Source organism: Anneissia japonica, unplaced genomic scaffold, assembly GCF_011630105.1.
Source record: "Anneissia japonica isolate Jap-2015-1 unplaced genomic scaffold, ASM1163010v1 scaffold284795_len787576_cov167, whole genome shotgun sequence".
NCBI lineage: Eukaryota > Metazoa > Echinodermata > Crinoidea > Comatulida > Comatulidae > Anneissia > Anneissia japonica.
This window is the reverse complement of record NW_022685813.1, coordinates 584,192-596,966: the sequence shown is the minus strand read 5'-3', so window position 1 is coordinate 596,966 and position 12,775 is coordinate 584,192. Positions and strand designations below refer to the sequence as shown.

General features: G+C 36.0%; 1 protein-coding gene across 1 annotated transcript; it reads right to left on the bottom strand.

Annotated features, from left to right (window-relative positions):
• Positions 1–542: 542 nt before the first annotated feature.
• On the bottom strand, positions 543–9,594 carry LOC117112729 (organic cation transporter protein-like). The gene is made up of 7 exons (XM_033255877.1): positions 9,332–9,594; positions 6,502–6,968; positions 5,746–5,849; positions 4,928–5,082; positions 3,920–4,088; positions 2,624–2,765; positions 543–692 (listed from the first exon to the last, which is right to left on the bottom strand). The coding sequence occupies exons 2-7, from the start codon at positions 6,913–6,915 to the stop codon at positions 681–683; spliced, it is 996 nt and encodes a 331-aa protein (XP_033111768.1). The 5' UTR covers positions 6,916–6,968; positions 9,332–9,594; the 3' UTR covers positions 543–680.
• Between the last annotated feature and the right edge of the window lie 3,181 nt (positions 9,595–12,775).

Sequence of the window (12,775 nt, the reverse complement as noted above, 5' to 3'; positions counted from 1 at the left end):
ATATGCGGCAATGCTGTAAATATATAACTAAATATATGTAGTTTCTTACCTCACCACCGTTGGGAAGATCTCAGCAGAAAAAATGTAGACAATACTAAACGATGCCGTAATAGCAAATTTGCCGAACATAGATATGGCTGTCCGAATATTAATGTACTCTGTTGCTGTAAGATAAAAAAAATAATAATAAAATGATATTCTTGCACATCAATGCAATTCATTTAACAAAATATGAAAATATGATTGTCATAACAGTCGGTAAAAATCGGTAACAGTGTGTCCCAGACAGAGGCAGATTAAGCATACAGGATTATTATGAATTTTGGCGGTAATGTAGTATTCATATTACTTCTTGAAACTGCTGGCCCCCAATAGAATTGGTAGGGATATTCGGGAATAAGGGGAAGTGTGCTCCGCTTGCTCTCCTTGACCCGTCTATGCTAAGAACAAAGAAAAAATGGTTTCTGTTAGTCCATAGCTTACGGATAAAAATGTTGATGAAACAGAGGCATCCTCCAGTTATAATAACACCACATAGCAAGAGTCGTCTTCCGAGGTATCGCAAGGCTAACCAACTAAGTAGGTATGCTGGTAATTCAACGAATCCATACATAGCTCCAGCTAGATAATCATTCACTCCCAAGTCAGACGAACCGAGAGATAACCCATAGTAAATACAACTATTCACAAACCTAGACAATCAAACAAATTGGGAAGAAAACAAAATGAATTGTTTATGACATTTAAAAAAATAAATAAGTTCTAACAGAAGCGTGTGACTACTTGGCAGTTTTCTTTTTCGACTACTTTTAACTTATAACCCATCCACGCTTTCTGTGTTGTAAGTAATAGTTGAGTTTTTAGTTCTTTCTAGGACAGGTCTAGGAATATCATCATATTCCTTAGGCTTACTTTTGGCAGACGGTTCGTTTCTATCTTTAACTAATGACGCATCCCATCATTCCTCCAACCGGATTTACTCATACAACTTACAGGAGAGACGATAGCAAAGTGTCTACTTGTACGAAAGTATGCAGTACACACAAATACACAAACAATAAATGTAAAAACGTTACAGAAAATGGATGGTACTATCAACGAAACATATTGTACGCTGTTAGCCTAGTCAACATAGTTACAGTACGGTATCTAAGCCTAAATATAAAACCTAAGCAAAAAAAAACCCCAAAAAAAACAACATAATAATAATTACCAGATATACATTACAATTATGGTTTTCTTCCGTAAATTGGGATGCTTAAACAAGTCTATAACCGTGGCAGTCTGTTTAGTTACCTAAAAGGAGCATTGCGATAAGTAGGTTAGTTTTAAGCTCTGTCAACACTGTCGAAATTTCTTTTACAAAAAATCTGTTGAATTCCCATATATAGTCATGATGTGCCTATATATGGTCATGATGTGCCTATATATGGTAATGATATGCCTATAAGTTCATGATGTGATATCATAATGACCATATTATTTAGGTGGGCTATGTCACATATAATGTGATAGACTGGACAAGGCTTAAGTTTCACAACGTCACAAATATAATGAATACGGAGCTTTTGATTGCACGACGACGGTAAGATGTAGAACGTGACGTCAAATAAAAGTCATCTGCGCATGCGAAAACGTTAAGTTCTCCCTGTCGCGTCGTATAGATTCTAGGACATAAGTTGGCCAAATCTACGTATGCGGAGAAGTAGGACGCCCGGTATTACGATCACGCATGAGCGATTTCGTTCTAGCGTCGCGTCGTCGAACAATTCGAAAGCTCCGTAATTACCGAAAAGTAGACGACTGGGAAGGGAAGCGTAATTTAGGAAACGAACCAATGATCGTCATACGTCATTATTTATTTCTATTTCAATTACTTTAACATTTAAATTTATCACTTTTTTTACTTTTTCTGTATCCAATTGATGTATATAAAATAAAATTTCTTTATAATTGTTCATGTATTTAATTTGTTTCTCAATGTGAATTTCCTTTTTTTTTTGGTATAGGCCTAAATTAATTTTTTTTTCTATTTTTTGAATTTTACCTTCTTTTCCTTTAAAATTGTTAAAGATGTTTATTGAATTTTTAAATTTATTTTTGTGTAGTATGTTTCCTGTTTGCCTACTTCTTTCGATTTCGATTGTTAAACTTCAACTTGTTTAGAAATTGCAATAAAAATTACTATGAGTTGAATTGAATTGAATACAATCATGGTTGGATTCCCACCAGTCCTAATTATTGCTTGCGTCATACCAGGGAACAGTGAAACAGTTTATCAAAAATGAAAGATAGATGTTATCTCATGTAGAATAGTAGATTGTCTAGTTTTGCTAAAGGTAATGTGCGATATGAAAGTGGGCACGATAATTCCTTGTAATTCGTTGTAAAGTGGGAATGGTTATTCCCGGAAATCGCTGGCGTTCAAGCACCACTTACCTAGTAGTTTGAAGCTTTATTTTTGTATTTTTAGAAAAATTTTACGAGGTACCCGAGAGGGCGATATGGGATCTATCAAGTAATATACAATATGTATCATAAAGCAAACGGTGACAAAACGTAACGCTTTACGAATGCAAATGTTTTGACCTGTCTAGTACGACAAAATATTTTACGGGATTACCATTTGCTTTTCAGTTAGGATCTCATCAAGAACGCCTTCAGGAATCTGTGTCTTGTTTGAAGTAGCAATTTTTCTCAATACCTCCTTGGCTTCCTCTTTCTTGCTTTTTGAATTCAGCCACTGAACTGATTCAGGGACAAATCTAAAAGAAGATTGTATCAAATTAACCTAAGGGAGGGGTGAGTGTAGGTAGAATAGTGCTGGTTATCCCACTCTTGGCCAAGTGGCTCTCTTAGAGAGTCCGGCAGCGTATGGGTCCTCGGATGCTTTGAGGCCAGGCCCTGTATAGCACGCACCTACCCATGCCACACTTGCTCAAGTGTGTTTTGGAATTCTTAATGCTAGTTCCCGTTAGGCTTTATTCCCACCCCCATTGTATATTTATTTTGAGCCGCAGTGAACCAGTGATTGAGTAGTAAGAGTAGAAACGCTAATGTTCACTTTTACATCCATTAAAAAAGCGGCTATGAATAATCAGCATGTAAGCTTTGTGCTTTACTTTCAATCAGTTCATGTCTACTGTCAGGAATATTTTCAATTACTTCTCCTTCAGACTGTATTATCTTCTCTGTCTCTTGTCTGATAAAACTTCTTTCCGTTCTCTTCGCTCCTCGTTGTCTGCTCCCTGTTTACACTTACCCCAGCCTATAATATAAATCCTCTTTGCGCTTAAAGAATTAGGCCGATTAAAACATAAAACTGAGAGGTCGAAAATTCGAATCTTTTGGAAATTTACACTGCTTCTCTCCACCAATAGGCCTATAAGGTGTACATGGTATATAGCCTAATACTAATAAATATACGCATACCGTACTTTTAAAAGATATAAAAATGGATTTTAATGACTAGGGAACTGAAGCAAGTTGAGGCTTTTATAAGCCATAAATACACCATTATATGTCTTTTTTTTTTTTTTATTAAAATGTACAGAAAGTCTAAAAATTCACTGAACAATACATTAGGCCGGGAACTCTCTGCGTCCGACGGTCGTCGGCCGATGCGATTCCATAGAGATCGCAACGCCACGACGCGTGCGTAACGGATTGTTTTTAATGACGATCCGTTCAGACTGCCGGTGCCACCAACAATCAACTGACAGCGTCGCGTCGTCTAACGCTCACAGGAAGCAGAGTTCAATTCTTCGACCGACGGTTCTACGACCGCCATGTGACGCAGATTTGAGCCCGGTTTAAAATATAACAACTGCCATTTGTCTGTTTATATATGGATGCAATGTAATTATTGTGTATAAACCTCAGTCAAGGACTACCGATTGCAAAAAATGTCTATACTCACGGAAATATAAAGAAGAGTGGTACGCCTACACATGTTGAAACGATGATTAGTTTTCGCCATTCTCTGAAGAGAAAGGCTAGAACAGCAATGAACATATATCCTAGTGACCAATAAATAGCAAATAACGAGCCGGCCATCGTGCGTTTTGTGGGTCCAACGTATTCAGTCACTTGTTTGGAAAATTATGAAAAAAAATATTATGTGAATTATGCACTTTTTATTGATTGGTCGATATCCACGCACACCAAAAAGTGAAATATAACAAAGACACTACAGAACGATTAGACAGAAGACAATATTAATATGTATCCTAGCCTTGGTTGTTACCTACTTCCATGTGTATAATTTTGCACGATGGTAGGACAGGGTTGCGCCTGATTTGTTTGAATCTAGAAAATAACAGGCTAGAATACGTAACAATACAATTTATATATACGGTAAGAAAAATATAGAGAAGGAAAAGAGGAGGAGGAGCAGGAAGAGAGTGTAAAATTCAAGAAAAAAGGAAGAGAAACTGAAAGAAGATAATTTGGAAGGGGTAACTTCTAAAAGAAGAGCAAAAAGAGAAGAAAGGAGTAACAATAAGAAGAGACGAAGAACTAGAGGAAGCAGAATCATCGAAGTAACTACTCTCTTCATCTAAACGTTGGCGTATCTAGGGGTATTAAAATGGTATGAGTGGGGCAAGTTGAAATGGGAGGGCTACTTGCGAAGTAAGGTGGTATGAGATGATTTTTAAATACTGTTTTAGCGTAATGTTATTTGCCCCACCCACGCGCATCCCTAGATACGACACTTCGCCCAAGCTTTTTAACAAAACTATTAGGCTTGTTTTTTCCATAAAATCGCTACATTGTAATGCTTTCACTGCAAGCGTCCCACTGCGTAGCTGTCTGTGCCTCACGCAATCGGGAAGACTCCCGACTCGTCATACAAACCAACGTCGGCGATAGCATGTAGCGATTTTATAGAAACCAGGCTGCAATAATGGTATCTATAATGACGCACCTAGTACAAACCCAATAAGGTAAACACCCATGTTTGCCATTCCTACGATGAATCGGCATAAACTATATAGCCAGAAAGCTGGAACAAATGCAATGAGAATCTCACTAACAACTTGTAAACCAAGTGCAATAAAGAAGGTTGGTTTCCGACCAAACCTGTAAAAGTTCATCGTGGAAAGAAAACATTCACGATTTAAGAATTTACTTGTTCTTATCTATACAAAAAAGTATGTTCGAAATAACTTATTTGAATTTATAAATACACTCACCAAAGTGTTAACATACAGCACATAATTATGTACAAAATTCAATACTTATATTAATAATATAAATATATTAAGTATGAATATTGATGTATAAATATGTATGTAATATAAATAACATAAGAATTTATGAATTATTTCAATATTCATATTTATAATATAAATATATTAAATATGAGTATGAGCCAATGAATAATCGTTACACATATCGTTCCAAACATGGTATGGCGAAAAGGACAAGCAGAGTAAATTTAAAACATAAAACATCTCAGTTGCTACATTTGTTTAAAAGTCAGTATGCATTAATTACGATTATGGATCGCGACTAGTGTGGGAAATCAAACTTGGTTCTCAAGCACAAAAAAGGCGGGGTTAGGTAGGGCTTTATTAGCTTATTTGATCATAAAGTCTTTTATAAATTATTTCTATGTTATGAAATACGTCGGTACCGTTCTTTAATGTTTGCTCAGTTTTTACTTTACGGGAGAACAGTATTGTATAAAAAAAAAATACTAACCACAATTTGATAATGTACGTACAGATTTGATGTACTTACAGATCTGCGATATTCCCGAACAAGAATGAACCAAAAAGAACTCCACCAAAGTAAACAGTCCATGACGTTGTCGCTCTATGACTCTGACCACACACAATATCAAACTATAAACATGAAAAATAGACACCAACCTATTAGATTAACTATCAATCAAATGTATAAAACCAATGTATGAAATATTTATTTTATTATTGAAAGCGACATCAAGTGAAAAAAACTGTGTTCTTCCACCATTTTGGAAATTATTGTAACTCAGTAGGCTATACTACAAACAGAAAAGACTTCATTATTTACACTTATCTTTTCAGAGGCGTTTATATAGTTCGTATTTCGTATTTCATGTAAACCCGCGGGCACGTACACACTACGGCGTCTCCGCTGTCTGTGAGGTGAGTGCCGTCTATGGATTGTCAGTGGTGGTTGAAGGCTGATCTTCAAGAAAACTATCTGTCGTGTGAATCCCGTCGCGTTGTAGTCTCCATCGTACCGACGTCCGTTGGCTCATGCAGTGGACGACTCAGTGCACCGACGATTGCCGGGCACTGGTGCGATTCCATGGGAGACGGTAACACGACGAGTCGCGCGCAACGGATCAACCCCTCAGACTGCCACCGACAATCAGCAGACGGCGTCACATCGTAGAGCGCTCACAGATATCGTCGAGACCAACTCAGACGCACGCACGACCGTCGTACGACGCAGTGTGTCCCCGCCGTTGACAACATAAAGGAACATTTCACAGTGATCAATATTCACCTCTTGTACAATTGTACTCTTGTATTGTGATGTATCGTAAGTCCAACCAGCGTAACAGTCAACCACATCAAATTGTTCAATTTCGGTCTCGTTCAAATCTGGATAGAACTCATCTACGCTAATATTGCGAATCATACATTTACGCTCATCAACAAAAATAGTACTTTCGTCGTCATCTGGAATACTCAGGCGAAGTTTCGCGTCTTCGCATTCATTGGTAGTCAGATCCCATCGAGAGCAGTTCATGCCATCTAAATACTTTATTTGACAGTGATGATCGGTGTCTGCGTTAATGAACACTGGTAACATGGTGTGGATAGCAGTGGGTAGAGCTATTAGGCAGACCAGATGAAGAATTCGTTTCTGGTACGGTCCAAACTCACCGATGTATTCGAAGACCCTTTCGAATGCCATGATTCAGCCCGGTTGTCTGTATTCAGCAATGCAACAAATGAGTGAGTTGATCTCTACATGAAAAAAATATTTAGAAATGACTTTCATGAATTAACAAATTTGTGAATTTATGAATTCCATAAATAATAATTTATTATGATCCGGACGTACATTTTAATTATTACTATCTGATTCAAAATTGCTTCGTTATTAAAACTTTAATGAAAACCGATGAAGTTTTTCAAACGTTTACATTTATCATTGCCATCGTCATCGTCATAGTCAGCTGAATGATTAACATACTGTCATTATTATTGTTATCACCATCGTCATCATCATCATCATCATCATCACCACCATCATCTATTATTAATATTATCATCATTATCGTCATCACCATCATTATCATTCATTCTGAAAATTCATTCAGGATTCTCGAAACTGTCAATAGTACGTGATACTTGTTTTCTTTAAAATAAAATTATTATATTTATCTTTTATTATTGTTAGGAAAAAGTTAACTCACGTTAAAATATACACAGTGCTACAAGTTATTAATACTGTGTGCATACTGCTTAGACACACCGTACTGCTCAAATTGGTTTTGGGTTGGACCTCAACCAGTCGTATTTACGGTACTCTGTACGGTGAGTAACATGGTGTTTTCCCCTGGCTATTAAACAGCATATTCTGATTGGACGGTTGTTAAATTTGACGTCCCGGCCGGAAACATTCTCTCTCTGTATTTCAATAGTTCGGTATGCTTAGATTAGACCATCTTTCTGACCCATTGTACCAGGTTTATAGCCGCTCTGATATTTTGTACAAGTGCTGATTTACGTTCAAATTAAATACACGTTTTTTTGTATAAATGTACGCGAAAAAATATATTAGTCCACGCACATAGTTGGACTCGTGAATATCGATCCCCTGTACTTTATTGAGGTAGCCTATATTTTATTTTTGTGCTGTAGTAGTAATGAATAAAGCATATGTCTATGTGACAAAGACAAGCCAAACCAGTCACTCCTAACAACAATTTTAAAAATCGATTTTTAATTATTAATACAGAGTTAAACAGTAAAATTTAAGTCATAAAATGGTAAAAGAATAATTTAGATACTACATTTCGTAATGAGGTTATAGGAGTTTAAACATACAACTGAATAACTAACAGTAGGCCCCTAGGCCTATTTGAGAAATCAGCCTTCAAAACTTACCGTACGATTCGGGAGTTTCTCAAGACCATCACCAAACCGTTAAAAAAATGTTGTTCAAAGAATGAGGGAAACAACAACACAGTAGATAGGCTATATAAAGGTTAGTTTAGCACAATATAATACATTTTAAAAATGTTGACATTCTATTTGGCCATTACTGTATCTCAAAAACACGATTTGCAACTATGCGTATGCCTATATGGGTTGGCTTGACCTTGCCACATGTTTAAAGAATCAATGTAGTTATGTATTTAGGAGAAATGTACGGAGCTGGAGATTTGAAATTAATCTTTTTTCTTCAAGTGGAGGCTTAGATTCAAATGCCAATTGTGTTTCACTTTCTAATTAATTTTCTTTTTGTGTGTATCTCAATGAAATCCTCGGCATGGTCAGCAAATTTGATCTAGTTAATATGACTATTGAAATGAAAAGTGTATTTTTAATTTTAATTTTAATATTGTAATATTTTTTAATTTTCTTTGTTATTGGTTTTGTAAAAACGCATCCTTAATTCGGGACCGCCGTTTCTATTAAAAAGTGTGACTTTTGAATGTGTTTTTGTCTGTAAATCTCTAAGCCTAATGTTTTGATATTATACTTGTTATATTTTTAAGGATGCACTAATTAGCTTAATGGTGTGCCACTGTTAAAATCCAATTTGATTTTGATTCAATGGGGCTACCATATGGTCAGGAAATAGGAGCCAAAACGGTATCATTTGCAGAGGAAATTACATTCGATATTTCTTCTGTACCGGTACGTCCTGAGCTGTTGCGCAAAGATGATCTCGAGATACAAGTGGGCTTACATACACTGTACCCCTACAGGCCGCCTACATCATTTGACCTTCAGCGAAAATACAAAACCCTTGGTAGTTAATATGAATATCAATAATTTTAAATACTAGCGTCTGTCCATGTCTTTGGTTGACAAGCGAATAAATCTATGTTTTGGCCATATCCAGCCATCGCCTATCTAGATTCATGTCCCTAGGGCCTAGGCCTAGTCAGAAATTATTTTATATATAAATGCGTACTTGTGTTTTACACAAACACTAGTTTTGAGCATATGCAATTTAATTATAACGTTTATTGTATTATAGATGAAAGTCATTGGTTGACCACCACAATAGGCCTACCACCGGTAGGCCTATGCCTAGTAGTAAGCTATATTTATCAGAGATTTTAATATTATAAATAAATAAGAAAGTTACGTACCGAAGCAAACTACTTATCGAGTAATGATAACTGCAGGTACCAGCTATCGTACCACCGCGTTGTTTACTGTGTGAACTTCTGTTTTCTTCATTTACGATTTACGACCCGACGACGGCGCTCTTGCCATATGGCAGAAATGTCTACTTTACACACGCAGCCTCCATTGAGCTATTAATATTCATAAGCTCGATCCGATGGAGGTGGATATTAATATTTATAAGCTCGATCATACTGTACTGAAATCCATAAACGCCTCAACAACCGCGATGATCATATTACATTATTTGATAATATTATTAAATACAGATGCAGGCCGGAGCGGACCGGAGTGGGCGGGGATAAGCCCTCCCAACAAAAAGAGAAACTTAAAAAAAAAAAAAAAAAGCAGAATGATAGTGGTCCTCCATAAGTTAAATTTTGTATCGTAATTTCTATATAGCGTTTTACAAAAACTTAAAACAACGCCACTATTGTTGAGCGTTATTATTAACAAACCGTGAGAATATTTAGATCCCTGTTGAAGAAAATGACCGAAATACCTCCCACAACTAGGCCTACTATCATCATAGAGAAATTAAAAGTAAATTATTTTAATCCTACTGTAATCCTAATAAAAACTTTTTCATCTGACCATATTTAGACGTATCACATTTTTTATCAAATAACATTTGATAGTCTAAACAGATTTTTAAGAAATTAACTCGCAATATTTAAAAAATGTTCAACTTGAACATATGTGTGTAGGCCTATTTAAAACATACGGTACCCATTCTATCGAAAAATGACAGAAACACTTCCTGTGTTTTATTATTTTTATTATATTTATCCTCTTCAAAAATCAGGGTACAAATTTTTTTTTAATTGTTTTTTGTTTTTTTTTTTGTTTTTTTTTTTTTGCAGCCAAAGCTGAAGTGTAGAATTAAATTTTAAAATGTTAACGATACTATTGTTAATCGGAAGTGTTGAGATATAGGCCTACTCGTCAAGAAGCAGAAAAAAATCACTCTTTTTTGGAAGAATATTGCGAAAAATCTCACCAGTGTAGGCAAAGCAAGTAAGACGATAAATTAGGGCCATCGTAACAAGACCCCGTGGCTGAAACTAAATAGCAAGAACCCGTGGCTGAAAAAGACATGTGAAGATTCATATAATTATTTAATTTGTGACCGTTTCTATTGAAAATGTGTGTGTGTGTGTGTGTGTGTGTGACTTTTTGGAACGTTTTCTTATTACACTTGTATTTTTAAAGGATGCACTGCGTTTAATAGTGTACATCCACTACATCCGATTTTATTTGATGGGATTTATAGTTCAGGAAAGGAGCCGACTATGCCGCGCCAGATGCAGATTTCTCGTATTTCCGAGGAAATTACATTATATTACATTAATTAAATTACATTACATTAGACTGTTAAGACCTGATCGAATGTATACGGTAGGCATAGTTCGAAAAAAAAAAAAAAAAAAAAAATGTGGAAAAAAAAAAAAAAAAAAAAAAAAAAAAAAAAAAAACAGTTCGGTTGCTCTTATATCCAGGGGAAGAAATATTTGAGTACAGTATTTGCTACCATTGCCTCCCTCAATAGGCCTATATGTTTAGAATTCCTGAGTAGCAAGATTACAAGAATAGGGCCTATGTGGCTGAAAAAGACGCGAAGAAGCATAGTTCGTTCATTTTAATGGTTTAAAAAGCTTAATGGTGTGTGCCACTGTTCGAAAAGTGTGCATCCGGGAAAAATTCGATTTGATTGATGGGGCTCGTAGTTCAGAAAATAGGATCCAGGCCAAAATTTTTCAATTTAATGCCGAGGAAATTACATAAAATTACTATTTGGTCGAATTGATGTATACGGAGTCATAATTTAAAAAAAAAAATTAAAAATATCCAACATACAAAGTATGTTTTTTTTTAAGCCGAAGCTAAGAAATACATTTTAGAATGTTAACTCACAGGTAGGAATTTGTAGTTGAAAATGGCAAAGAAGGCAAATATATTTGTTAACGGCCAGTTTCACAAGGATTTTTGCCCCTCCCTCTCCTCCCCTGTTGGTGAGATGTGTTCCCCTCCCGATGGAGAGCACAACACAACTTGTAGGGGATGAATATACCCTACCCGAAATACCTATATCCGAGCTTCTATAATATTCGATTCCATGTCCACATAGTCTCATATGCATTGCGGACATCTGTTTTCCACTATTCGAGGACACGCTCCCTCCCCACCCACCTTGGGCAGATCCACGCGCCACACTGTGGCGGATGCACTATTGCAATCAAAATAATGAAAACAATGCATGCATATATATATATATATATCAAGATGAACAGTTTATACTTCTTTCTTCTTATTATTATATTATTATATTTATTTCGTTATGTTCTTGAGCAAGGGACTTTATCATCTACATTGCTTCAGTCTATCCAGCTGTATCAATGATTACATGTAACTTGCTGGGAGTACAGTAACCTGCGGTGGACCAGCGTCCCATCCAGGGAGAGCATCACACTGTCATTCCCTTTACGCTACTTGAAACTGGGGATAAGCTCCTGCCCACATAAGCAGCAAGGACATTTACTTACATATTTATTAGCATTATTAATCTTAGTAAAGATAACCCACAGGGTCGCTTCTCGAACCAATCATTTTCAATATAGCCCTATTTGTATCCGATTTTCCAACAGTTGTAAATACTCACTTCAATTTGATACCATTTTATATGGTAACACCATTTTCCAAACTGATATCAACAATATTCTTACCGTGGGTGCACGCATAAACAAGTTAGAATACAAATAGGGCCTACAATCGAATGCATATTTTCAAGACCAACTAGATTTTAAATTGAGGTTCCAAACTATAACATCGATGGAAAAGAGCTGCAAGCTGTATCAAATTGGTTAATATTTAGGTCTTAATTCAAAACTCGACTAGAGCGATCAGGTACTGGAACTAAACCGAACGCCAATAAGATGTTTGGGTTTATAAAGCGCATTATCAAAGCAGAGATAACTCTGTAAGCAAATTTTACTCAGCCCTTGTAAGACCTATACTTGAATATGGTTTACCATTGAGGTATTATAGTTAAAAGTTTACTGTAGGACCTCCTTGGGTTTACCAGATTGGTCTCCACGCCTTAAAAAGCACATCACATCACTCAACAAGTACAACGCCGCATGACCTAAAAACATGTGATATTTCATTTTCAACTCTATTTTACCCTGAACGACCCATTGAATTTAAATTTGAACATAGGCTACAATTTATTATACAGTATTAACATTTATTGCTAAACGCGTGTATGACCTTCTAAACATCAACGTATTTAAGTAGTTTTTGAGTGGAGTTGAACAGCTTGGTGGTTAAGAAGCATGCCTTCGAGTGACAGGGTCCAATTCCTGTCACAGCAACAGGATTTTGTTCTCACAATCAAAACAACTCCATTC